This window comes from Meles meles, chromosome 18 (assembly GCF_922984935.1).
Source record: "Meles meles chromosome 18, mMelMel3.1 paternal haplotype, whole genome shotgun sequence".
Lineage (NCBI taxonomy): Eukaryota > Metazoa > Chordata > Mammalia > Carnivora > Mustelidae > Meles > Meles meles.
In genome coordinates this window covers 25661689-25689420 of record NC_060083.1, presented here as the reverse complement: position 1 = coordinate 25689420, position 27732 = coordinate 25661689, and the positions used below count along the sequence as shown (strand labels likewise).

Here is a 27732-nt window from a genome sequence, read left to right as displayed (position 1 = left end):
TGAATAAATCAAAACACACAAACAGACATGGTTCCATAAGCACAACCCTCTCTCTCCTCACCTTGGTCTTCCAGTAGAACTTTGGAGCCACGGTGCCAGCTGAGCCCACGGAACCCTCTCTGCTCTGTTACCCCATCCCACTGACAAGCAGCCTCGGGGAATGACAAGAACTACAAGCCTTGCTGTGGACATCTCTCCCAAAGGGTCTGGCATCATCTTCGCAGGGAAAAGCTGGGAATTACAGGCCATGACTAGCCCTGGGACTTTCCCTCCCAGCCTCTGATATTCCAATAAGGTCTATTAAGTTATGGGGCTTAACCAATGCTAAATGGGCTGAAGACCACAAGTGCTAAGAGACTCCTCTAGGACTCCCTCCCACAAATCCTTACATACTGATTTAACCATTCCAAGGAATCCAATTTAGAAGAGGAGACACTGGTATACAGAGATGGAAGGGACCCAGGAAGTTACTGAATCTTCTCAGACCTTGCCGTGTGGAGGGCTGACTTTCCCTTCCCTGCTCCTCTGCAGGCAAGGTGGCCTTCTCTCTCAGTAGTGCAAATAACCTCGGTCCCGGTGACCCCTCTTCTGAGAATCTAGTCTACAGATATCACTGCAAGATTACTTCGTTACAACAGCAAGAGACTGGAAACTATCCTCGTGTCCATCAACGGGAATGGGTTAAGTAAATATGGTATATTCATACATCGGATTATTCTACAGCTCTGAAAACGAGTGAGGGTGTTTTCTAGGAACTAACAATGAAATGTCCCCTAAAGCAAGAAGTATGACTGCATACCTTTTTGTTACAAAAAGGGTGTGTGTATGGGAAACAAAGAATATAATTCTATTACTAGGATAAAAAATTCTGGAAGAATACATAAGAAACAAAAAGTGGTAGTGGTTACCTGTGTGCAAATGGGTAAGTGGAGGGAAGGTGGGTGAATGGAGCCAGGTAAAGGAGTAAACTTTAGGGGCACCTGGGTGGCTCAGTGGGTTAAGCCGCTGCCTTCGGCTCAGGTCATGATCTCAGGGTCCAGGGATCGAGTCCCGCATCGGGCTCTCTGCTCAGCAGGGAGCCTGCTTTCCTCTCTCTCTCTCTGCCTGCCTCTCTGTCTACTTGTGATCTCTGTCAAATAAATAAATAAAATCTTTAAAAAAAAAAAAAAGACTCTCTTAAAAAAATAAAATAAAATAAAGGAGTAAACGTTACACTGTACACTTTTTGTACACTTTTGATTTTTTTTTTAAAGATTTTATTTATTTATTTGACAGAGAGAGAGATCACAAGTAGAGAGGCAGGCAGAGAGAAAGGGGGGGGGGGAAGCAGGCTCCCCGCTGAGCAGAGAGCCCGATGCGGGGCTCGATCCCAGAACCCTGAGATCATGACCTGAGCCGAAGGCCGCGGCTTAACCCACTGAGCCACCCAGGTGCCCTACACTTTTGATTTTTGAACCAGGTAACATATTACCCAATCAGAATACTAATTATAATAATTAAACAGGTGACCACGCCAACCCAGATCCCGTGATTCTATTATGAGATGATGCGAGATACTTTCTCTAGCCTGGAGGTGAACCAAAACTCACAAAACCCAAAAAGGCTGGGTCTGTCCATGGGCACCCAGTCCTTTACCAGCTCCCTCAGTAATCTCTCCCAACTGGCTTGGTTCCCCATCCTCCCAAGAGCACATGGGCTCTACTGAGCTTAGCCACAGACCAGAGGACCCATTCAGCAGGTGAGACAAGCTGAGGTAGCTCGAGGGGCCATAAGAATGGCCTAAAACTATGGCTGCCCAGGACAGGCAGCAGTGGTTGAGAAGGATCCTCAATCAGCCCAGGGAACCTCAGCAACAACCCTGGCTCTCACATACATACCTGTGTTTAAAACTGTGCTCAGCAGCCAAGGGGCCTGGTAATTGGGGGATCCACTGAATGTCCTTCAGAGAACCAGGCCAGTTGGTTGAGATGTAGGGACACTGCGTCCAGAGTTAGCACAGTCTGATGTGAAGGCTAAGCCCAAGGCTCTGAGCCACGAAGGGCTGGTAATGAGAACACCAAGTGTGGCAAGTAATTTCTGCTCCCCCACCTCTGCTGGCTGCCGTCTGTGCAATGGGGGCGTTTGGTTGTAGTCTCCATAGGGAACCCAAGCGAGGATGGTGCTGGGTGGAGCAGTCAGCCCCAGGTGGCTGGTTTGGATCCTGGAGTTTTTGAGGATACTACTTAGAGCAGAATTTTGTTTTTAAAATTTTATTAGTAAAATTTTTAAAATATTTTATTTATTTGAGAGAGAAAGAGCACGCGCATGAGCATGAGCAGGGGTTAGGGGCAGACTCTCTGATGAGTAGGGGGCTGGACATGGGACTCGATTCCAGAATCCTGGGATCATGACCCAAGCTGAAGGTAGATACTTAACTGACTGAGCCACCCAGGCGCCCCTTAAAAAATATTTTATTTATTTATTTAAGGATTTTATTTATTTTATTTGACAGAGAGACCACAAGTAGGCAGAGAGGCAGGGGGGGAGGGACAGGCTCCCCAATGAGCAGAGAACCTGATGCGGGGCTCGATCCCAGGACCCTGAGATCATGACCTCAGCCGAAGGCAGAGGCTTAACTCATTGAGCCACCCAGGTGCCTCTAAAAAATATTTTTAAAGTAAGCTCTATGCTGCACATGGGGCTCAAACTCATGACCCTGAGATCAAGAGATGCACACTCCACTAACTGAGACAGCCAGGTGACCCTAGAGCGGAATATTTAAAAGCTGAATGGCAAAATAAATAAGTAAGTAAATAAATAAATAAATAATAAAAGCTGAATGGCTTGGATGGTGGAATCAAGACTGCCAGAACAGCACCCTCCCCGGAGATAAAGGAACGGGTGGGATGGGCAGCCTTTTTTTTAAGTAGGAACTTCCTCCAGCTGCCAGGGGAAAAATCGGTATTTTGAATGTAGCAGATGAAGTGGGAAGGGCAAAGGGGAGAGGGCAGGCATCATCTCTCTCTCCTCCCCACTTCCCCAGCTGGCTGCTTCCACCCTGGATCTGTAACAGCTGCTTCCACCCGGAACGAGCATTTCTGTGGTAACTAGAGTATGTTTTTCTCTCGGCCAGCACTAGTGACGCTGACTGCTTCAGCTTTCCGGGGCACTCAGCCCTGTTCAGTGCCCCAAGACAAGAAAGCAACGCTCCCATTCAGGCTTTCAGTGTGAGGAGAAAGCATGGCCCTGATAGTCCAGAACCTGGCAGGTGAGGAAAATGAAATTCCTACCACATATACCTCTCTTCTTTGCCCTGATGGAGCCGCAGGGCAGAATCTGCGGGTAAAGCACTCACAGTGGCTTTGCAGGGAAGCAGGCCAGAGCTGGCCTCGCTCAGCTCAGCCAGGGACCCACTGTCTCCCAGAGTATCCCTGAATACCCCGAGTCCACTGCTGGGTGACTTGAACCAGCCATGTCTCCACAGGGGCCAGCTGCAACTCAATGCCCCAACCTCAAGGCTCTCTCCTAGGTAGGCCACACGGGCAGACCCATCCCTGGGTAGCATGGGCTTTGGAGCAAGAGGGATAGGGATTCCTACCAGCTATTTGACTTTGTGCAAACCGCGAAATCGCTGTGTCTCTGTCAAATAAATAAATAAAATCTTTTAAAAAATTAAAATAATGGCTTCAGCTGCAAGGAGGGAAGAGAACAGGTCCCATCTCAATAGGTTTTGAGTGACTACAGCAACAGGCTATGCAGAGGTGCAAAAGTCTCCTTTATTACTTCTCAAGTACCCTGAAGGTATCATTCACATCGGTGCCTTTCTTCCCCACACCTCAGGCCCAACCCCTGCCTTCTCTCCTGTCCCTACAGCTGGTCTGGCTGTGCTGTTCTCTACAGTACTATGTCTACCAACATATTGGGTTTCAGCCCCTTTCACCTTTCAAGGACATCATTCCAGCAAACATCACTTCCCTTCCCTGTGTCTTTAATGCTTCCCTATTAGGTTCTCCCCATTTGCACATAAATGTTCTGTAGTTTCTCCAACTCAAAAAAACAAAAAACAAAAAAACAAAAACCACCACCACGACCACCACCCTTGGTCCTATATCCCCATTCAGGTATTGAGCCATTTAGCTGCTCCCCTCTATGAAAAATTTCTCAAGAGAGTTGTCTTTACTCACTGTATCTCTTCCTCCTCCTTTTATTTATTTTAATTTTTTAAACATTTTAATTTTTAAACATTTTATTTATTTATTTATTTGACAGAGACACAGTGAGAGAGGGAACACAAGCAGGAGGAGTGGGAGAAGGAGAAGTAGGTTCCCTGCATAGGGAGCCCAATGCAGGGCTCGACCCTGGATCACCAGCCGAAGGCAGACCTTTAACCACTGAGCCACCCAGGCGACCCTTTTTTTTTTTTTTAACTTCGTTATGGAAAATTCCAAATATATATATAAATTAAAGAGAATGAACAGAATGAACATCATGTACCTATCACCTAATCCAAGCAACGGTCAAGTCATGACCCATCTTGTTTCAGCTATACCATCTCTAACCACTTTTTCACTTATCCCCAGATCATCCTGAAGTAAATCTTAGATATCATATAATCTTATCTAGGACTATTCAATACATACCTGTAAAAGACTTTTTTAAAAAGATGTATATAATACCTTGATTGCACATACAAAATTAGTAAAACTTTCTTTTTTAAAAAAAATATTGCAAACCATATATGTAAGGGATTAGTTTCCTTTTTTAAAAAAATATTTTATTTATTTGACAGAGAGAGACGTAGCGAGAGAGGGAACACAAGCAAGAGTGGGAGAGGGAGAGAAGAGGCAGGCTTCCTGGCGAGGAGCGAGCCCGAAGCGGGGCTGGATCCCAGGACCCTGGGATCACAATCTGAGCAGAAGGCAGACACTTAATGACGGATCCACCCAGGCGCCCCTCACTTTTTGCTTTTTAATTCCAATGTAATTAATGTACAGTGTTACATTAGTCTCAGATGTACACCCTAACGATTCAATAGTTCCATTATTAAGTGCTCATCACCGCGGTAAGTGTGATCTTTATCCCCTTCACCTATTTCATCCATGCCCCCACCCCGTAGGATCATTTTGAGGAACAAAGTAGAAAGTTGCTGCTGGTGGTGGTGATGATGATAAGAGCAACATGTACTGAGCACCTAATGCACACCTGGCTCCATGCTGTGTGTTTCACCTGTGTCCCTCTGTTAGTGCTCCCATCAGCCTCCGGGGGTGGGTTCAGAGCTGCCGAGTAACTGGCCATGGTCACCCTTGTGCCTGGGCTACAGACCACCAGCACCACAGGTCCTCAGCCCCATATCAAGGCAGAGGAGAGGAATCCCTTCCCCATGGGGCATTCCTTCCTACTTGATTTTTTGCAGATGGAAGGCAGAAGCCAGACACCCTGAGAGTGAGCTGTTCATTCAGTCTGGGTGGGAAGAAGAGAGAAGGAATCCCTTTCACAGACTAAAAACGGCCTGGAGTCTGAATCTCAGCGTGTGCTGAAATAGCTCTGGGTGCGGCGTCGCAGGTGAGAGGCAATCCCGCCGCAGCACCTGCTTCTCTCCCAGCTCATTAGCGTCGCCATTCCCCAGAGGAGTTCACCACGGCCAGCCGACCTTCCAGGCTAATGAAAGCTGCTTAGCAACGGGGAGCGGGTTGTTAATAAAACCCTGGTGCCGCTTGGGCTCCACAGATTCCACCCGTCTCCGATTAGGCTCATCTTCAGCCTGAAGCAACAATCCTCACACTAAGATCTGTGCAGGGAGAGCTGGGACCCTGGTCACAGAGGAGCAAGGCTGAGCTGGGCCTACCTAGGCCCTGCCCCCAATGCCTTCTTTTTTTTTTTTTTTTTTAAGCATTTTACATATTTATTTATTTGACAGAGGGAGAGAGCCTGTGAGCCTGTGCATAAGCTGGGGGAGCAGCAGAGGGAGAGAAGGGGGCTCTCTGCTGAGCAGGGAGTCCCAATGTGAAGGCTTGATCCGAGGACCCTGGGATCACGATCTGAGCTGAAGGCAGATGCCCAAAGACTGAGCCACCAGGGAACCCCCCCACCCCAAATGCCTTCTGTGCAGAGGAGACATTTAGAGTCTCAGAACCTGCTGTGCCAGGCCAGCAGAAACCTGTTCTACCCAGCAAAGGTTAAAATCCAAACTCAGTGGCCAATCAGAACAGAACACACAGAAACACTGTGGAGGCAGCCACACCCAGCCGGGAGCCAAGGAAGGGCAGGTTCAGAAAAAGGGTGGCTTCTCCCGTGCTCAAGTGTTGATGCCTGAATTCCCTCAGATCCCTGACGGGGACTGTAAACATGTCCTCTTTAAGCATGTATATTATTATTACAAATGCAGAGCTCAAAAGCGAAATCTGGGACAGTTTGGTGTTTAACCCTAACCTTGAGGTGCCCCAAAGCAAAAGCTAAAAGCACCTGGGGCACTTGGCTGGCTCAAGAGGAGAAGACTCTTGATCTTGGGGTTGTGCATTTGAGCCCTACATGGGGTACTTATCAAATAAATAAAACTTAAAAGAGGTTGAAAGCCCCTTGCCCTTGGGGGGAGGCAGAGGCAGGAGACAACAGCTTACACCTGGGGACTTAAGAAACCACAGAGAAATCAAGGTGCAGGAGGACCTGGGTGGCTTAATGGATTAGGCCTCTGCCTTTGGTTCAAGTCATGATCTCAGGGTCCTCGGATCGAGCCCCACATCAGGGTCTCTGCTCAGCAGGGAGCCTGCTTCCCCCTCTCCCTCCGCCTGCCTCTCTGCCTACTTGTGATCTCTCTTTCTCTGTCAAATAAATAAATGAAATCTTTAAAAAAAGAAAAAAAAGAAATCAAGGTGCATTAATTTGATTCAATAGTATGTCTTTATATTAAACGTTTCAAGGACCAGATTATGAAATGAAATGCAAACTTGACAAGCCTTTTTAAGATAAAAAAAAAAGTGGTATCAGAGAACCCTTTCCTACCGTGGTAGCTTTGGGTTTATTCCCCAAGCCTCTGCCTGCAGGAGGGAGCAGCCCTCCCCACTGCTAGCCATAGCTTGCCAGCAAAGCTTCCTCACAAGGTTTCTACCTACAGGGCCTGACCAGCCTCTGGACAAACAGGTTTAGGAACAACCACACTTCTCGTCCTCCTGTAATAGGAACAGGGCAGATGGCACAACTCCCCTAGGTCTGCCCAGGGTCAGGGCTCAACTCCGGGATTCTTCAGTTCCATTTCCAAGGCTTTCCGGGAAGATTCTGTTTCCAGTTCAAACATCTCTACTCTAAGGAAGCTGAGGGCAGCTCATCTTGCCCAGGCCCTGCTCTCCTCTGCCAAGAACAGAGGGGCCCAGGCAGAGCAGAGGGGCCCAGGGCCCCAGTGCTCTCCAAGGCTCTAGGGAATGGGGCCACTCCATGGTTAACGCAACCTTCATAGCCTTTGCTCTGCTCGGATCTCTTAGTATCTTCTCCACACTCCGATTCCTCCCAGAACAAAGCTGAATTCTGGATGTGGTTGGGACAACAGCAGGAGCCAGTGTAAGACTGGATCTACTTCAGACTAGAAATGCATTTCTGAGCATTTATCCAGTGGTGAAGGAGACTGGCATATCAAGTCTTCAAAAAGCCAGAGGGGGCGCTCGCTTCGGCAGCACATATACTAAAAAGCCAGAGGGGGCGCTTGGGTGGCTCAGTTGTTAAGTGTCTGCCTTGGGCTCGGGTCCTGATCCCCAGAGTCCTGGGACTGAGCTCCACATCAGGCTCCCTGCTCAGCAGAAGCCTGCTTGTCCCTCTCCCACTCCCCCTGCTTGTGTTCGTTCCCTCTCTGGCTGGGTCTCTCTCTGTCAAATAAATAAATAAAATCTTAAAAAAAAAAAAAAAAAGTCAGAGGGGTGGAGTTTTCCATCAATACATACCAATTCTTTCCTCTATCTTCTCCCAAGAATCCCTGGTTATGATTCTGTTGCACGATGGGTGTAAATGGTTTGCAGACAGGAAAAAAGTTTGATCATCACTACTTTAACCTTATTTTGAGCTCAAACTGGGATTTATCTCACCACTGAATACCAATTTGGACAAAGCCCAAGGATTCCTCTTTATTTGGGATTGACTTAGCTTTATACTGTTGGCAACACCTCCTGCTAACATTCCCCCTCAGTGACAGCACTGAGCCGGAGGCAGGGGCAGCAAACTGGCAGAGACCTGGAGATGCCTTTTGTTTGGCCCACACGTATTTAAAATATGGGAATTATGGGGGCGCCTGGGTGGTTCAGTCATTAAGCATCTGCCTTCGGCTCAGGTCATGATCCCAGGGTCCTAGGATCCAGCCCTGCATTGGGATCCCTGCTTGGTGGGAAGCCTGCTTCTCCCTCTCCCACTCCCCCTGCTTGTGTTCTCTCTCTCTCTCTCACTGTGTCTCTCTCTGTTAAATAAATAAATAAAATCTTTAAAAAAAAAATATGGGAACTATGGGGTGTCTGTGTGACTCAGTCCTTTAAGCGTCCACCTCTTGATCATGAGTTCAAGCCCTGTGTTGTGCTCCATGCTCGGCATGATGCCTACTTGAAACAAATACACAATGGGAATCAGTTATCAATCTTTAAAAATTAGGAAATTTCATATAAAAACCCAGACTTCTAGCTTCTCTTAATAAAGCAAAGGCCATGGCAACCTGGGCTGGCATTCTTGCAGGAGCTAAATGGGGGCAAGCAATATTCAGTTTACCCAGTCCCCAACAGCACTGCCTGCAGTCTCACACCTAGATAGCTTCTTGTGCGGACAATTCTTTTTTTTTTTAAGATTGCATTTATTTATTTGACAGACAGAGGTCACAAGTAGGCAGAGAGGCAGGCAGAGAAGAGCGGGGGAAGCAGGCTCCCCACCGAGCAGAGAGCCCGATGTGGCGCTCGATCCCAGGACTCTGGGATCATGACCTGAGCCGAAGGCAGAGGCTTTAACCCGCTGAGCCACCCAGGCGCCCTATGTGGACCATTCTTGTCTGATTTTGGACATTTAAGTTCGCACTGGCAGACCTAAGGCACCTCCTGAGATCCAGTAGAACCTTGGAGACTTGGGTCTATTTCAGAGACCCCTGTTCTGTTTCAGCATCTAAACCTGGCTGAAAGTAGAAGCATTCCTTTTGAGGGGACTATCTCTGCCTGTTAGAAAGAACTCTGGGCTTCCAGGCAGGAGACAAAAGTGAAAGCTCCACTGCTTCCTGGGGGCCCTGGACTGATCAGAGGAGAGCTGACAGTTGCTGCTCATCCTAATTGGCCTGAATGTGGGAAACCCACAACTCTTCTCCCTGCCTCTCCTTCCCCTAGTCCCCCTGGGCCACCCACGTGTGGCGCCCATGCACAAGCTGTTTGCGCTATTTTATTCTGTTGTCTGTATTTGTTGTATGCGGTCTGGATAAGGAATTAAGTCATGCATAAATGGCCACCAGCAGAGCCCTTCTGGTGAAAATGATAGAAAGTGGCTGATGTCAGGGGCACACAACACAGGTGGAAAGCAGTAGAGTTCGAATATTCTTCGAAGCCACTTACTGCAAGACTACCATGCTTCTCCCCTAACATAGGTTCTGTCTGAGAAAAAGTGAGATTAGATTGCTCCTCGTAAACCTGGAAGTCATAATGTCATCCCAAAGAACTGGGAAACTTACCCAAAGGGAAGATGGTGGGAACTCAAATCCTCCAAACCCAGTTTCAGCCTCAACATCCAAAAGAGAAGGAAAGAGCCATTTCCTGAGCTCTTACCACACTAGAAACGCTCACATACATCGTCTCAACCCCCATAAAAATTCCTTGAGATGGGAATCATCATCCTGTTTTTAGAGGAGTCAACTAAGGGTGACAGAAGTTAAGAAACTTGTCCAAGATGACATAAGTAAGCAGAGCACCGGGATTCATGTGATTCCTCAGTCTATCACTCAGGCTCTGCTCACAGGCCATCTCTCCCCAGCTGCTCTCCCTCACTTCTCTGCTTTATTTTTCTTCATACCTTTATTACAGGACATATTTATGTGTGCATTTGGTTTTCTCTCTCCCCACAAAATGTAAGCCCTTGGGGGCAGAGGCTCTGTCGACCTCGTTACTGTTGTTTCCCCATCTGGAGAACAGGATCTGGCTTCTGGCAGACCCTCAGATTTGTTGTGAGACTGATGGTGGGCAGTTCTATCTGCCTCACCACAGTACTGTCAAACAGTGTCCCTTCCCTTACTTGCTCCTTCCATTCCTTCCTCTCAGAAATACACAACCTCCCTTCCACAAATCCCAAACACCAATCTCAGAGGCCAACGAAAACAACACGGAGATGGCAAGCTGTCCCCTCAGAAAGGGAGCTGAAAGGAAGCTTGAATTCCTGGATATCCAAGAAAACTCTAGTGTATGTAGAAAGGCTTGCCCCGCAAAGGCAGGAGTCTTCACAGCAAGGGATGCTTCATCATGGACTTTTCTCTTTGTAGGGCAGGAGGGCTTTTGGCTTTCCCTCCTATTGTAGCTCATGTTGTTTTGCATCCAATCCAGTGCTTGGAGAGGTGGGATGCCAGAGCAACATAGGTGGGGTTAATTAGAATGTAGATGTGCAGGGTGCCTGGGTGGCTCAATAGGTTAAAAGCCTCTGCCTTCCGCTCAGGTCATGGTCCCGGGGTCCTAGGATCGAGCCCCGCATCGGGCTCTCTGCTCAGCGGGGAGCCTGCTTCCCCCACCCTCTCTCTGCCTAATTGTGATCTCTCTGCCAAATAAATAAATAAGATCTTAAAAACAAACAAACAAACCAGAGCAGTGGTTCCCAAACCAGAATTTCCTAGGTCAGTGGTTTTCCAGGTGTGGTCCGTGGACCAACAGCATCAGAACCCTCTGTCAGAAATGCAGATTCTCAGGCCCAGCCCAGCTCTACCAGAATCAGAAGTTCCAGGGTTGGGACTCAGGAATCTGTGTTTTAACAAGCTCTTTGGGTGACTCTGATGCACACAAAAAAATCAAAGGAACTAGATATATGTAGATCCTTGGGCCCTAGAGATCCTGATTCAGTAGATCAGGGTCCAGGCCCAAGGAGATCTCAAATGCTTCAGACTTCGATTCTAATTTGCAGCCCTACCTGAAAACTACTAAACCTGAGGACTGTTCTTTCCTTGGCCTGGAACAGTGTCCGCAGTTCTCAATCTACTTCCCATCGGCCCCCAGTCACTCACCACACAGTGCAATGATATGGCTGCTGTCCTCATGCACAAACTTCCTGGTGACAGCCTCCTCCATGATTTGCTTCACCTGTGGACAAATGGGCAGCACCTTATTTATTTTTCCAATCCCAGACCTGTGGGCAAGTCAATAGCTCGGCCCTGCTCTCCTGGCTTGGGTTCGGATACTTGCAGGGTGGAGAATAAGTAGGGATGGAAGAGGTGTGGAAGCAAAGTGTCTTCCTGGAAAGGCAACCAGGAAGAGAGGGCAGAAGTCCACCAAGCAATCAGTGCAGATGTGCAGTTCAGGAGGCAGTGTCCCACTGTGGAGGACAGGATGCTGTTTGCTCATCCGTACTTCACTGGAGAAGGGCTTCTGGGCAGACACACCATCCTTTCGGGACAAGCTAGCTCACTACAGGGTGTAGATAAGCAACCTGCCCCTCATTTACTCTCTCTGCTCCAAGGTTAGGGGAAGGTTCATCCAGGCCTCAGAGACACTCTCCACATGCTTGCAAGCCCAGCCTTCTTTCTGTCTCAATAAAACCCTGATGTTTTGGGTTCCTACCCAGATATAAAAGCTTCCAGTTACCTTCTAAGATGAGCAGTCACATCTTTCTTTAAGAATGCACTTTAAAAAAAAAAAAAACATATACACATACAGCCTTTTTATTGACGGATAGTAAAACTACAGAAAAAAGTATGTATCATGATTATACAGCTTGATGAATTTTCACAAGCTGAACACACCTGTCAAACCAATATACAGATGCAGAAACAGAACATGTGACCAGCACCCCCAAGCACCCACCAATGTCATACTTCCTTCCAGTCACTACTCTCCTCTCAAGGATATCTGCTTATCCTGACTTCTTACATCATAGAGCCCTTTTGTGGTTTTTTAATGCTTCTTATAGATGAAATCAGTATGTAGTGTTTTGTGACTAGGTTTCTTCTGCTCTCTGGTATGACTGTAAGATGTGTTCATGTTGTATGTAGCTGTGGATCATTCATTCTCTATTTATTAACACACTGCAATTGACTGACATGTGGGTAGTTTTAAATTTGTGGCTGTCATGAACAGCGCTACCATGAACATTACAGATATGTCCGTTATTGAACATAGGTGCTCATTTCTTTGGATTTATAGTCCTGGACAAGGCATTTGATACCTATATTCCACTTTGCTAGATTTTCCTAAACAGCTCTCCAAAGTAGTTATACAAATTTACACTCCCATCAGCAATGTATGAGGTTTTAGTTGCTCCCAACACTTAAGTCAAGCCCTTTGGACGTCCTGGGGGAACCTGCCAAGAGACAGCTACTAATACAGGAGATTAGAGGGATGGATTACCTCAATCCCAGTATAAAATCTTACAGATCAAGTAAGCTCTGGGCAGTGTGTGCCTTTGCCATTCTTTGGACAAGGCATGCAGTGTTCGATGCTGCCTTCATTCCCAAGGCCCTCACCTAGGACTGTACAGTTTGGAGAATGGTAAAGCTTCTAAAGCCTGGGGAGGAGGGAGGAAGGACCTGGAGGCTTCTCTCTACTGGAAACTGCTAATGATTAGCAGTGATGTAGAGGGAAATCAGATTGATCCTGCAATCTAAACTGCTGAAAGTTTCCTAGATTTCTTCCCAAGGAGTGTTTGTATTAAACAGAGCATAAAGTCACAGCTCAAACACCTGTAGGCATCTGAAACAGGCAGGGAGGGCAGATTTGGGGCTTTGAAGGACCTACAGATTACTCTAGAATTACACCAGAGGTTTTGTGTTGAGAGACCAGCCTTGCCTAAAATTTTCTGCACTGTTTCTACTCACAGAAGAGGAAAGGATATGTTTCTCTCTCAATCAGGTGCTGAAGGCAGAAAGGAACTAAGAATTGAGAGAAGGTTAAACTTTGTCAGGTAATACACATAGCTGTGACATATTTTGGATATTTCTCACATTTGTTTAGGGATCATTCTTGGAGTAGTATAAAGAGCCTTCTAAGTATTGAAAAAAGAATCACGGTCTTCTCAGAAATCTTTCCTACATCACTGATCAACTCTAAATTTGGATCACACCAACAATCCTAGCACATATGTCCATAGTTTAGGTAAGGTTACTTTTTTGTTCTTGTTTATATTGTTCATATGAGTCTCTGTCACTAGATTGCTTGTTTCCTCAGGATAACCTGAGAATTGGGATTTCCCTTTTCCTTGGGGAGACCAGCGCTGGGGTTTAAATGCTGATCTGATAATACTCCTGGCCTAAAATACTTTCTTGGCCACTTCACAGGAAAGTCATGAGGGAGCTTCTCACACAGAGCTGGAAAAGGTGATGGCTTCAACTATTCCTCTTCAAACAAGAGAGAAGGGAACAAATAAATGTTAGGGCACAGTAGACAGGCCATACTTAATGCAGGAGAACCATCCAGAGCCTTCCAGAAGTTTGAGAACCCAGAGTCTTCTCTAATCCTGAAACTCTAGGAAAGGGTAAAGGAGCCAATATGGTAAACTTTTAGATATGAAGTACATATCCTTCTTTCAGACATGAACAAATTAAAACTCAGAGAGGTTAGGTAATTTACTCAATCACACAGAGCAAGGTTCAGAGTATTCCAAGGTTATGAATGCCCACCATCTTGCAGTCTCCAAGATATTTACCAAATACTCATTGAAGGCCTACTGTGTGCCAGGTCCTGGATACAGAACAGGACAAAAAGGACGGATTTCCTGCCCTCATGGAGACTGCACATCTGGTAGAAGACAGCCACAAAGGTAGGTGGGGAGTTCATGGTTCCAGAGGCCTAATCCATTCTAATTCACGCTGCAGGTTTGAGCTCTCCAGCTCTCATACTCGGTGAGTCATTCACATGGGTACCCCCCCCCCCAACACACACAATGAAATTGAAATGGGCTTTAGGGCAGGGCCAACGTAAAGGACATTAGTAGAGGAGAGGACTCCCTTCTTCTTGACATTTGGTGTCGGGGTGGGGGGTCCTCAAGCGGGGATAAAATCTGAGCCATAAAAACCATTGTCAACCCGCCTCCCCCGTGGTCTCTGGGTAGGGAGGTGGGCGTGGAGTGAGAAGCAGTGAGGTGTGCGATGAACCCTCCCGAAGCCGCGACTCACTTCCCAGAGGGATCCCTGAATTGGGTTTGGACAAACCGGAGCTAAGCCCCCAAACCACCGGTTTAGCGTTCTCCGGGGCCCCCAAGGGGCCCCGCCCCCTCCCTAGGCGGCACCGGCAATGAATGGTCAGCACCACCTCTCCAAGAAATCGCCGCCGCCCCTCCCCCGACCTTGGTCTCCCAGGGCTGTTGCCGTCACAGGGCGGGGAACTGCGGGATCGCGGAGCAAACATGCGCCGGAGCGCCGCCCTGGCCCCTCGGACCGAGGGGTGCTGTCCCCAGATCCGGGAGAAAGGCGGGAGCCGCAGCCAGTCCAGGACCCCGCCCCCGCCGGGCACCGGGCGGTGAGCGCTCGCGCCCGGGAGGGGGAAGCGAGAACCCTCTCGAGGCCCCCCAGTCCCGGTCCCGCGGGCAGGGACGCGAGCCCCACGGGGTCATTGCCCCGACTTTACCTCCTTTTTCACGTTCCACAGCAGTTTCTCTTTGACTGCGTCCTCCGCGCTGCCCATGGTGCGGCGGGTGGCGGGGAGGCGACGCCAAGCTGCCCCCCCAAACCCCCCGCGCGCCCTCGTCGCCTCCGCGCCTCTCCGCTCAGCACCCCACGCGCTAGGCGGAGCCCCCGCCCGCCGCGCTCCCCGCCCGCCGCCGCCGCCGCCGCCGCAGCCACTGCCCGGTGCTGGGCTCCGCAGCCATCTTCCGAGCCCCGCACAGACGTCAGGCGGCTGGCCCGGCCCCTTCCCACAGCCGGGGGCGGGGGGTGCGCTCTGCAACCAAGAGTGGGGGGGGTCGGGGCGGGGGGGAGGCCGCGCGCGCCTGGGGGTGGCGGGCCCCCGGGCGCGCGCCTCGCGTGCCGCTGTCATGGCAACGCGCTGGCGCCCGCCCCGAAGGTGCGAACTCGCATTGTGAGCGCTGGCAGCCAGTTCCGCGCAGCCCTTCGTTGAGTGGTTGGCGCGTCCCGGACCCCACGGCTGCGGGGAAAGTTGCTCACATCGGAGCTGGCCTCAACCCAGCTAGACGCTCCTGGATTTCTACTCTCTCGTCTTCCCGACAGGGAGGACCGGGGTCCCTCGCGTCTCGCGTATGGCTACGGGGAAGCCAGCCTTTTTCTCCTGGCTGAAAGGCCAGAGCTCCCTTTTTCCTCTAAATCCCCCCGGAGGGCTCGAGTGTCAAGGCCAGCTCTCCCTGTCTGTCCCGTCCTTCCTGAAGCTGTGTGAAGGGTGGGGACGCAGATTGGAGTAACTGAGATCAGCGGGAACTTGTACGGAGCCCGTGAAGGTGAGAGAAGTGCCTGCCACGCGATTTGCCTTGTAGCCTTGAGTCCCCCAAGAGAAAGAAAGGGTGGCTCAAAATTGTAACCCCTGCTGCTTCAAACTGAGGAGCTACGTGCAAAAATCTAGGTGAGAGGAGGGTCTTAGCCCTTTTTCGCACGAATGGTGAAACTTCAACAGCTTCCTAAGTGATACAACTTGATAGCGCAAAAAACGAAAATACATGTAACAAAAAATCCCTCCAGGACCTAGAGCCCCAACCTCGAATGTACATGCGATTTTTCAAGGTCCCCAGCCGCAAACCGCGGTCAGGGAAAAGTTTACTCCGCGGTTTTGCACAAACGCGAGCGTCTCACGCTCTGAGCCTGGTTGGGAAAACTCTCGCGAGAGGAAATGGTGAGCCCCGCCCCGCCACGGTGAGAGCTGCCCAGAGGGGGAACCGGAAGCGCTTGGTCCGGCCCGGAACTGGTGCGAACTGGGTACACGTGAGTGGCGGCATGGCGGCTCACCGTTCTGGGCCGCTAAAGCAGCAGAATAAAGCTCATAAAGGTGGACGCCATCGGGGTCGGGGATCCGCGCAGCGGGACGGCAAGGGTGAGAAGATAGGGTTGGAGGAAGAAGGGCTGTTTAGTCTATTAACTGCTTTGCTTTATGTCCAGACTGAGCTCCTACGTGCGGCCTGGACCCCGCGCAGAGGCCCTAAAGCTGGCGGAGAGGGTCCTCTTTCTTGACCATCTGGTACCTTGCACAAGATCCCTTACTGATCTTATTCTAGGTCGTCTAGCACTGAAAACCCTAAGCAAGAAGGTGAGAAAAGAGCTCAGCAGAGTAGACCAGAGGCATCGCGCGAGCCAACTCCGAAAGCAGAAGAAGGAGGCGGTGAGAGGAGCAAGGATCGGGGAGTGGTGTGGCTTCACAAGTGTTCTAGGCGGATAATGCCTCGAACTAAAAGATGTGACCCTAGGAGGAGGCTAGGGATATCACGTGTCAGGCGTGCAGATCTAGGCGCACGCTAAGGCATTCTTTGCCTTGGTCGGAATTCCGGCCCACCCTCCAGGCATACGTGCTTTTTTACAAGGAAAATGCGGTGGGCTGGGAGTGGGGGGTGAGGAAGGGGCATCCATACTGTGGGAAAAGCAATACATCGATTGGTTCTGTTAGGTTCTGGCAGAGAAGAGACAGCTGGGCTGCAAGGATGGCCCTCCTCATCAGGTACTGGTGGTGCCCCTGCATGACAGGATTTCCCTGCCAGAGGCCTTTCGGTTGCTTCAGGATAAGGACACCGGAACAGTACACTTGAATGAATGGGGAAGCACCCATAGCTTTATGCTGTTATGCCCCCGCTTGAAACATCGGTGGTTTTTCACATCTGCAAGGCCAGGTTAGAGCATACAACTGTATTTTCTCTTGTTTTGTTTTGAGTAGTGGTAATATTCTTAATAGTATAATGTGCTGGTGTCAAATACTGCTTCCCACCAACTTTGTTTTATATGTCTAGGAGATCTGCACACTGTTTTAGACATGGCCAAAGTCGCGGATACCATCCTTTTCCTCCTTGATCCACTAGAAGGCTGGGACAGCACTGGGGATTACTGCCTTTCCTGCCTCTTTGCTCAGGGCCTTCCCACTTATAGTAAGTGAGTTGGGAGTATTAGAGGCAAAAGAGGGAAGTGAAATGGCATTTCTTATGTACCTATAATTTGCCAGGCATTATGTCCAATACGATATAATAGTATAGCTGGTGGGTTGTATTTGGCTGATGGTGGGTTGTACATGGATGGCCTAAATTTGGTCAATCCCTTAGAAATTACCTATCAAGGTCCCTTTTTGTTTCTGGACTGCCTTTTGTTTCACTATAAAAACTTTTTAGGGTAGTTGAGTGTTGTGTTTCTCAGTGATCTCTGGGCTCACAACTGAACTGTTTGTGAATTACAGGGGGCATTTACATGTAGTAAAACCACAGGTAACAAAGCCCTTTCTCTCTTCTTCACAGCACTAGCTGTCCAGGGTATTTCTGGCCTCCCACCAAGGAAACAAATAGATGCCAGAAGGAAGCTAAGTAAAACAGTAGAGAAGCGTTTTCCTGATGACAAACTTCTCCTGTTAGACACTCAACAGGAGGCAGATATGCTGCTCCGGCAGTTGGCTAACCAAAAGCAACGGCATCTTGCCTTTCGAGATCGACGGGCATACCTGTTTGCTCATGCTGCTGACTTTGTGCCGAGTGAAGAAAATAACTTGGTGGGCACTTTGAAAATCTCAGGCTATGTTCGTGGGCAGGCTCTGAATGTAAATAGCTTGTTGCATGTCATTGGACAGGGTGATTTCCAGATGAAACAGATAGATGCCCCTATGGACCCTTTCCCTTTAAATCCTAGAGTGATCAAATCCCAAAAGGACCCAAGCATGGCAATGGAGGTAAGACTGATGTTCTTAAAGATTTTGTATCGTTGATTCATGTGTAACCTGGTGTAGGCTGTGAACTAATGTCAGAGAAGTACTCTGTACTCCTAGACAACTATACTAGTCTCTGGAGGTGACTGCTATATGAAGTAAGGCAGTTGTCAGCTATGAACATGTTGACATTTCACGTATTTATCCAGCACTTATAGGTGCCTTGCACAGCATTCGGCTTTGAGTTTATACAAGACATACAAGATGTGGTCTTTCTCCTTGGACTGCTTAATTAGATAGAGAAGAAAGGCAAACAACTGTGAAATAAAGATTGAAAAAGTGTAGTTAAGCTATAGACCTGCTGTGGAAGTTGAGAAATTAGACTAGCAAGCTTCATAGAAGAAACCAGACTTGAGCCAGGTGTTGAGAGGGATAAATGGGATTTGTGAGTTGAACAGAGATGAAACAGTATCGAAGAAGATAGAAACAACATGAATCTAGGCACAGTGACAGATCAGAGGGTTTCTTTGAACTCTGAAGAAGCAGCTTGAAAGGGGGTAAGGTATGTAATAAATAGATAGGCGTGAGACCAGATTGTGAAAGGCCTCAAAAGCAAGCAGAATAGACCTAAAATGCTAGGAAATTGAATGTTTGAAACAAATTTTGGCTTTCCATTTCAGTCTGTTCCATTCTTTTACTTGAGAACTGTGTTATTTTTGGATCTTTCTGGTTACTATGTTAGATTTGGTAGGTTTTTGGGTAACGTCTGATTGGAGTCAACTATTTTCATTTTTAGATTTGCACTCCAGATGCTGTAGCTGATATGGAGGAAGACCTTAAGGTCCTAATGAAGGCAGACCCTGATAAACAAGAGTCTTTGCAAACAGAGGTTATCCCAGATCCAATGGAGGGGGAGCAGACCTGGCCCACAGAGGAGGAGCTGAGTGAGGGGAATGGTTGGTATTGGCAGACTTGTTTGTAATTCATCTTGCCTGGAATTGTGGATTTTCTCTAGATGCTCACAGTTTGGGTAGAGTGGGATGAGGATTTATTTGGAGGTCAGTTTTTCTCTTTTTAGCTCTAAAGGCTGTATGTTTGCACCAAGCACACATTGGACACAGCGTTGCTCTGTTTTTCAAAATTACTTGTATTACTGCTTTTCTTTTCTTAAGATTTTATTCATGTATTTGACAGAGAGAAAGAGACAGCGACAGAGGGAACGCAGGCAGGGGGAAGGGGAGAGGGAGAAGAAGGCTTCCTGCCAAGCAGAGCCCGATATGGGGCTCAATCCCAGGACCCCAGGACTATGACCTGAGCTGAAGGCAGATGCTTAACGACTGAGCCACCCAGGCAACCCTTGTATTATTGTTTCTTAGCAAACAGATAAACAACTTTAATTTGTTGCAGTTATTTAGCTGTGTAGTATTGCTAGTTCTCTTTTTTCTTTTTTCTTTTTTTTTTTTTTTAAGTATTGCTAGTTCTGAGTCAGCCAAATTAAATTTGGAAGTAGTCTGTTCTATTTATAGAGTCTGTTGGAATTTCTGGTGTTGGTAGCAGTATCTAGTATCTTGCTTAGGTGAGAATACCCTAGTAGCAGAAAGGAGGTGTATAATTTAGCTTAACTCATTTGGGCTTTTACAGACTTCTTGAAGAAAAGACCCAGGTTGGTAAAGAAAGTTCCCAAAGGGACATCCAGTTACCAAGCTGAATGGATTTTGGATGAGGATGGTGAAAGTGGTGGGGAAGATGAATGTGATGATATGGAACACGAGGATTTTATTGAAGAGGAATCTCAGGTAAAGAAATGGATCCTTGGGCCACTTCTGTGTAGAGTCCCATATGCAAGGCAAAGTGCAGCCCTCACCTTGGGAGGTGTGTGTGTGTGATCAGTTTCCTAGGAATGACTTGTAACTGCCAGAAATGAGAATTTATTTATTTAAGATTTTTAAAAATTTATTTCACACACAGAGAGAGATCACAAGTAGGCAGAGAGGCAGGCAGAGAGAGGGGGAGAAACAGGCTCCCCGCTGAGCAGAGAGCCAGATGCGGGGCTGGATCCCAGGACCCTGAGATCATGGCCTGAGCCGAAGGCAGAGGCTTTAACCCACTGAGCCACCCAGGCGCCCCAAGAATTTATTTTTTAATTTCTGTTAGAATTGATGTTGGTTTGGACTGGATGTCTAGTAAAAATTATTTTACTTCTTTCGTTCTTTTTTTTTTTTTTAGATTTTACATATTTGGGGTGCCTGGATGGCTCGGTGAGTTAAGCCCCTGCCTTCGGCTCAGGTCATGATCTCAGGGTCCTGGGATTGAGTCCCGCATCGGGCTCTCCACTCAACAGGGACCCTGCTTCCCCCTCCGCCTGCCTCTCTGCCTCCTTGTGATCTCTATCTGTCAAATAAATAACTAAAATCTTTTTTATTTTTTTTATTTATTTATTTTAAAGATTTTAGTTATTTATTTGACAGAGATCACAGGTAGGCAGAGAGGCAGGCAGAAAGAGAGAGGAAGGGAGGCAGGCTCCCTGCCGAGCAGAGAGCCCGATGCAGGGCTCGATCCCAGGACCGTGGGATCATGATCTGAGCGGAAAGCAGAGGCTTAACCCACTGAGCCACCCAGGCGCCCCCTAAAATCTTTTTTTAAAAAAGAAAAGGTGGCGCCTGGGTGGCTCAGTGGGTTGACCTCTGTCTTCGGCTCAGGTCATGATCTCGGGGTCCTGGGGTCGAGCCCCGCATCAGGCTCTCTGCTCTGCCCTCTCTCTCTCTCTCTCTCTGCCTCTCTGACTGCTTGTGATCTGTCTGTCAAATAAATAAATAAGATATTTTTTAAAGGGCGCCTGGGTGGCTCAGTGGGTTGGGCCGCTGCCTTCGGCTCAGGTCATGATCTCGGGGTCCTGGGATCGAGTCCCGCATCGGGCTCTCTGCTCGGCGGGGAGCCTGCTTCCCTCTCTCTCTCTCTCTCTACCTGCCTCTCTATCTACTTGTGATCTCTCTCTGTCAAATAAATAAATAAAATCTTTAAAAAAAAAAAAGATATTTTTTAAAAAAAGGATTTTATATAATTATTAGAGCATGAGTGGGGTGAGGGGCAGAGGGAGAAGCAGACTTCCGCTGAGCAGGGAGCCCAAGGGGGAGCTCCATGTGGGGCCTCCAGGATCACGACCTGAGCTGAAGGTAGACACTTAACTGACGGAGCCACCCAGGTTCCCCAAAATTATTTTATTTCTAGTTCAGTGCCTGTAAGGTAGAGAGGTATGAAACTGTAATCTTTATTTTACAGGATGAGGGCAGTGAAAAGGAAGAGGAGGAGGAATATGAAACTATGACTGTGGGAGAGTCTGTGCATGATGATCTGTATGATGAGAATGTGGATGATGAGGCTGAGGAAAAAATGTTGGAGAAATATAAACAAGAGAGACTGCAAGAGATGTTTCCAGATGAAGTAGATACTCCCCGGGATGTGGCTGCAAGAATTCGGTTAGTCAAGAAGTCGAAAATCAGTATGTTTTTATTTGAAATTTATGTGGCTCAGAAAACTATGTCATTGTGATGCAAAAGAAGAAAAACACATTGTCCCTGCTCCTGAAGGGCGAGAGTAAAATGAACATACAGGAAACAGTAATATATAATCAATTTCTAGACTGTGTGGTACAGACTAACAATGTTACAGTACTTTAATGAAAGAGAAATGCTAAGGTGAATCAGCAAATGCTTCCCTGTAGGAGCTAAGACTAAAAGTATAAAATATCTGCAGATGTGGGGGAGTTTGGGCAGGCATAAAAGCATTGATCAGTCTGTTCTGGAGGGGAGTGACTAAACCCAGAGAGTTTATAATGGGTATTAGGGAGGTAAGACTTTTATCAAGGATCTTGTTTGCCAGATTAAAGAGCTGCTCCCTGAAGGAGCCACTGAAATGACTTTGTCAGTGAGGAACTGGGGCTTGGTTCTGATATATTTGTTAGAAGCTATTTTTTTGTTTTGTTCTCTTTATTTAAAGATTTTATTTTTTAAATTTTTTAAAGATTTTATTTATTTATTTGACATAAGAGATCACAAGTAGGCAGAGAGGCAGACAGAGAGAGAGGAGGAAGCAGGCTTCCCGCTAAGCAGAGAGCCCGATGCGGGGCCTGATCCCAAGACCCTGGGATCAGGACCTGAGCCGAAGGCAGAGACTTCAACCCACTGAGCCACCCAGGCCCCCCTCTTTAAAGATTTTATTTATTTATTTGAGAGAGAGATCGTATGGATAGGAGGGCCAGAGGGAAAGAGAGAATCCCGGCCAACTCCATGCTAAACTTTAATAAAAATCTTAAAAAAAAAAAAAGATCCTGATACGGGGCTCGATGCCAGGACCCTGTGATTCTGACCCAAACCAAAACCAAGAGTTGGACACTTGACTGACTGTGCCACCCAGACACCCTTGTTAAGAAGCTCTTTTGAAATGTGATTTTAGGGGCAACTAGATGGCTCAGTGGTTAAGAGTCTGCCCTTGGCTGAGGTCATGATCTCAGGGTCCTGGGATTGAGCCCTGCATTGGGTTGCCTGCCCAGCAGGAAGCCTACTTCTCCCTCTCCCACTCCCCCTGCTTGTGTTCCCTCTCTGGCTGTGTCTCCCTCTGTCAAATAAATAAATTAAATCTTTTTTAAAAAATGAAATGTGGTGTTAGGTTATTAGGTTATCTTGAGAAATAATGGTAAAGGTTTTTTGTTTTTTTTAAGATTTTTATTTATTTGACAGACAGAGATCACAGGTAGGCAGAGAGACAGGCAGAGAAGGAACCAGGCTTCCTGCTGAGCAGAGAGCCCCGTGCGGGGCTCTATCCCAGGACCCTGGGATCATGACTTGAGCCAAAGGCAGAGGCTTTAACCCACTGAGCCACCCAGAGTGCCCAAAGTTTTTGTTGTTGTTGTTTTTTTTTTTAAAGCTAGAACCTTAGCTATTTTAGAAGTGACTTGAGTGAAAAAGTAAGTAGTACCGTATAAATTTGGCTATTTAAAATCTCCTATATCTAGATTTCAGAAATACAGAGGCCTCAAGAGCTTCCGGACATCTCCATGGGATCCTAAGGAAAACCTTCCTCAAGATTATGCTCGGATCTTTCAGTTTCAGAATTTCACTAATACGAGGAAACGCATTTTTAAAGAAATTGAGGGAAAAGAAGTTGAAGGAGCCGAGGTATCTGCCTTGCTTTGCCCATCCCTATAATGTGCTTTTGTTTGCTGGGGTGCCCTATCTTTTACTCCTCTTGGCGTGACTACCTTAGATTTGTGCTGCCCATAGTTGAATTAAAGGAGCCACTGAGTCACTGGTAAGAGTAATATTGAGAACTAAATTGGTTTCAGATGGTAACTGTGAAAAAGTTTAATCTGGGTAGTTGAGGCATCTGTGAAAGGCAATTTTGAAGGGTGAGGGTAGGCTTTAAGAGTAGACTAAATGAGGGGCGCCTGGGTGGCTCAGTGGATTAAGCCGCTGCCTTCGGCTCAGGTCATGATCTCAGGGTCCTGGGATCGAGCCCCGCATCGGGCTCTCTGCTCCGCAGGGAGCCTGCTTCCTCCTCTCTCTGTCTGCCTCTCTGCCTACTTGTGATCTCTCTCTGTCAAATAAATAAATTAAAAAAAAAAGAGTAGACTAAATGACATGATCCCAGGGTCCTGGGATTGAGCCCCACATTGGGCTCTCTGTTCAGTGGGGAGCCTGCTTCCCTTCCTCTCTCTCTGCCTGCTTGTGATCTCTGTCTGTCAAATAAATAAAATATTTAAAAAAAAAAAAAAGAGTAGACTAAATGACTTTTAACATAATTGGAGAAATGCTTTATCATTATTGAGACTTTAAGGGTAACTGCATGATTATTTTCTGCTTTCTTCTGGCAGGTTGGCTGGTATGTCACGCTTCATGTCTCTAAAGTCCCTGTCTCAGTGTATGAGTACTTTAAGCGAGGAGCACCCTTGATCGCATTTTCTTTACTACCTCATGAACAGAAGGTGAGTTAGTGTCTTGTGGGAAATGGAGAGTTATGAAACTTTCCAACCAGCTTTGTATTGTATGACAGTGTAAAATTTTATGTGACTGACATTTTGCTCATTGGGATGTGAAAAAGCTGCTTTAGGATTAGAAATCAAGAGAATATGATAGAGAAGTCAATGATGGTGTTACCCAACACGTCTGAACCTGTCTGAAGCATCTCAGTGATGCAGTTTCTGTGTTCTGAGACTTCTCTAAGTATGCTCATCAGATCAGATTTTAACCAAGGGTTGGCAGCCTTAACAGGGGTGGGGGTGATGCCACGGCGTAGATCTCTTTTATCTTGCAGGCCAGTAGCCATGTGTGTTGGCGTGGATGAGAGCTCTTGGCCCTTGGTCAGTCTGAGAGTTGAGGGAAGGGTCTTGAATGAGTATGGGTTTGAGGCATGTAGTGAGTGAGTAACTGATCTGATTTTGTGGCAGATGTTGAGCTTTTGTAGTTGGACACCGGAAGGTTAGCTCATATGGAAGGATATGTGAAAGGCTCTAAAAACCAGCTGCTGGTAAATGTAAAAGGTGAACCACGTTTTGTCAGCTGTACTTTTCCATAAATAAGTATTAAAGGGAATCTGAACCTGCTAGTTTGGTTCACCTTCTTTCAATTAAGGCTGCTCTATTTTAAAGATTTTATTTATTTGAAATAGAGTGGGAGAGAGCATGAGAGGGGAGAAGGTCTGAGGGAGAAGCAGACTGTCCATGGAGCTGGGAGCTCGATGCGGGACTAGATCCCGGGATTCCGGGATCATGACCTGAGCCAAAGGCAGTTGCTTAACCACCTGAGCCACCCAGCCGCCCAAGGTTGCTCTATTTCAGATATGAAGGTCTGTTATTCTTCTGCGGTTCCCAGATGTCAGTACTGAATATGGTGGTGAGCCGGCACTCTGGCTACACTGAACCCGTGAAAGCCAAAGAGGAGCTGATATTCCACTGTGGGTTCAGGCGCTTCCGAGCCTCACCTTTATTCTCTCAGCACACTGCAGGTAAGGCAGTGGGGAAGCTTCTGGGTTCTTGTCCATCTTAATGTCTTCTGGGGGACTGCAATTTGTAGTGGGGGCATGCAGAATGCAGTTTCAAACTCTAGGTTTCTGGGTTAAGGATATTTTCAGTACTCTGGTCTAGGAGCCAATGATGTTTTAATTCACAATGTCTGAACCTGTCTGAAGCATCCCAGTGATGCAACCTCTGTGTGGTGCTGAGGCTTCTCTGCCATGAGTATCTGTTGCAAAGTGGTTTTAAATGGCGTCCGTGGCTCTATAAAATGGTGTGTCACAGTGTAGAACTCTTGGCATCTGATGGTCTGTGGCAGTGTGGGTGAAGGCTGAGGGTGGCCCACAGTTGGGTAAAAGAGGCATGTGGCTGGCATCTGAGAGGATGAGACTAGATGTTGAAGAGTGGTGACCAGGGGCACTTACAGTAAAATGATTATACTTCTACGCATGAGGAGTGGGAATATACTTTGCACTAACTTGGAGGCTTCTGAACATCACCTACACACATTCCGCTCTCAGCAATGGCTGGAGGAAGATGATGAAGGCAATATTAATGGGAGCTCTGGATAATTTTTGTTTTTCCTGGCCATACTAACTAAATGAGGGATAGACCTGTCTTTCCCTTAAAATATTTTATTTCCCTAAAACTTCAGTACTAAGAAGGGCAAAGGGTTTCAGTGAAGATAAAAGCAGAAACTTAGGTAGGTCTCAGAATCAGAGATTAGCAAAGTACGGCCCTTAGGCCAAATCTGCCCCACCTCTTGTTTTTGTTAAATAAAATTTTGTTAGAACATAGTTGTGGGTTTTGGGGTTGTTTTTGTGTTTTTTTTTTTACCCTTTTTTTCCTTAAGTATTGTCTGTGGCTGTTTTTCTGCTGTAGTGGCACTGTTGAACAGTAGTTGGAACAGAAACTGTATGGCCACAGGCCTGAAATATTTACTATTATCTGGCCCTTTATAGAAAATATTAGCCAATCCTTGCCCAATTAAGAGCTGTTGATTTAGTGGAGATATTCTCTGTAAAGCATTGTTTTTCAGATGAGGTAGGGGTGATAAATATCAATCAACTGGAGAACTTTTTAAAACCCCAAGTATATAGTCCAAGCTCCAAGATTCTGCATCCAGTTGAAAAATCACTCTGAACAACGGAATTGTATCTTTCAGTTGTATTGAGGTAGGAAAATATTGTGAGAACTAGCCGGGTAAAGAAACATAAGTTGCCTTAGGTTTAAGAGTTGCAGTGATACAGCTTTTCACAGGTTTCTGGATTACCTATGGTTTCTCAAAATGTGTTGGGTTTTTCTTTTTTAACCCCGATTATGGTAGCGGATAAACATAAATTTCAGAGATTCCTGACTGCCGACGCGGCCTTGGTGGTGACGGTATATGGCCCAATCACGTTTCCCCCTGCATCTGTGCTGCTTTTCAAACAGAGTAGCAATGGTAAGTTAAGTTCACTGAGGTGAACAGGTCTGTAGGTCCTTTGTAGGTTTAAAACTATTTTCTGTATTTAGAATTAAGAGCCATTTGGTATGAATAAGGTAATGATAGTTTTTGAAATATCCCAATCACACCCTCACAGTGGTCTGAAGCAAGGATGACAAACAGGGTTTTACTTTGCTTACAAAGCATAGCTAATTGGTAGATGCTGCTCAGACTGTTATATTTAGGATAGGTTCTAGGGACAGGCTTGGGGGGAATTTCATTTAATGATCTTTGCGTGGACCCAGGAGGGCAGCATAATATAACTCTAGTGTAAGGTTTCTGTAAGATTTGTTGAGGTCTTTCAATGGACTGGAGCAATAAATGAAGGCTTTGGCTTGTAGACTGCCGCTGTCTGCTTTTGCTCATTAGGAATGCACAGCCTCATTGCCACAGGCTATCTGTTGTCAGTGGATCCGGACAGAGTGGTCATCAAGAGAGTTGTTTTGAGCGGTCATCCTTTCAAAATTTTTACTAAGATGGCAGTAGTGCGTTACATGTTCTTCAACAGAGGTAGGTGTGAAGGATAGGATCAGATTGCCTTTTTGGAGTGAGGGTTGAGTTTACATGTTGTGGGTATGTGTTTCATCTTGGTCTTCTGTGTGTTTCATTCTAAGAGGATGTGTTATGGTTTAAACCAGTGGAACTGAGAACAAAATGGGGCCGCAGGGGACACATCAAAGAACCTTTGGGTAAGAAAATGTGGGATTTGGTGGCTTGCCCAGGTTTTCCCAGTGCTACTAAATGACTATTGGGTTAGAAGACTACCGCTTTAGAATTTTCTATTTTAATGTGACCAACTTGGCTGTTTCCTTTCTAGGTACTCATGGCCACATGAAGTGCAGTTTTGACGGGAAGCTAAAATCTCAGGACACAGTACTGATGAACCTCTATAAACGAGTTTTCCCCAAGTGGACTTATGATCCATATGTACCAGAACCAGAACCGTGGATGAAAAAGGAGATTTCTTTAGCAGTGCCTGAAATGGACATGGAGTAATGGATTCATTGGGATTCTGTCTCATTGTTACTAGTAACACTCTAGGAATGAGAACCTACAGGCTGTAATTAGGCAAAGTTTGTGTTTTCTACTTTAGCCTAGAGGTCTACTGCTTTTTGCAAAAGGCTTTTCTTGGCCTTGACAAGGTATCTCCGTAAACCATGGATATTTTACTCTTGCTACTTAGTTTAAAAAAAAAAAAAAAAACAACTGTTACTGAAACATCCACTCTTCATTAGGAACATGAAAGTTGTTTAAAAGAGGAATATAGGAAGTTAAAGTAACCAAGAAACAAAATT

General features: G+C 46.8%; 2 protein-coding genes and 2 non-coding genes across 5 annotated transcripts in view; 3 read left to right on the top strand and 1 right to left on the bottom strand.

Annotated features, from left to right (window-relative positions):
• Positions 1 to 15539, bottom strand: part of SGSM2 (small G protein signaling modulator 2) — a 36460-nt gene extending 20921 nt beyond the window's left edge. The window contains exons 1-2 of one of the 2 annotated variants that reach the window (XM_045984704.1): positions 14736 to 15539; positions 11183 to 11258 (exon numbers count right to left, since the gene is read on the bottom strand). In XM_045984704.1, coding sequence (XP_045840660.1) covers positions 11183 to 11258; positions 14736 to 15143 — 484 coding nt within the window. In that variant the 5' untranslated portion in view covers positions 15144 to 15539. The remainder of the gene's footprint in view (positions 1 to 11182; positions 11259 to 14735) is intronic. The other variant, XM_045984705.1, reaches the window with a different exon arrangement.
• Positions 15540 to 16022: 483 nt separating this feature from the next.
• On the top strand, positions 16023 to 27619 carry TSR1 (TSR1 ribosome maturation factor). The gene is made up of 15 exons (XM_045984070.1): positions 16023 to 16145; positions 16327 to 16430; positions 16713 to 16932; positions 17050 to 17184; positions 17545 to 17969; positions 18742 to 18901; positions 19587 to 19741; positions 21225 to 21421; positions 22957 to 23119; positions 23815 to 23925; positions 24812 to 24944; positions 26279 to 26395; positions 26807 to 26947; positions 27052 to 27126; positions 27255 to 27619. The coding sequence occupies exons 1-15, from the start codon at positions 16049 to 16051 to the stop codon at positions 27431 to 27433; spliced, it is 2412 nt and encodes an 803-aa protein (XP_045840026.1). The 5' UTR covers positions 16023 to 16048; the 3' UTR covers positions 27434 to 27619.
• LOC123930377 lies at positions 24074 to 24165 on the top strand. Its single transcript, XR_006816088.1, has one exon. It is a non-coding gene; the product is annotated as a small nucleolar RNA SNORD91 family (small nucleolar RNA).
• On the top strand, positions 25079 to 25173 carry LOC123930376. The gene has a single exon (XR_006816087.1). It is a non-coding gene; the product is annotated as a small nucleolar RNA SNORD91 family (small nucleolar RNA).
• Positions 27620 to 27732: the final 113 nt, after the last annotated feature.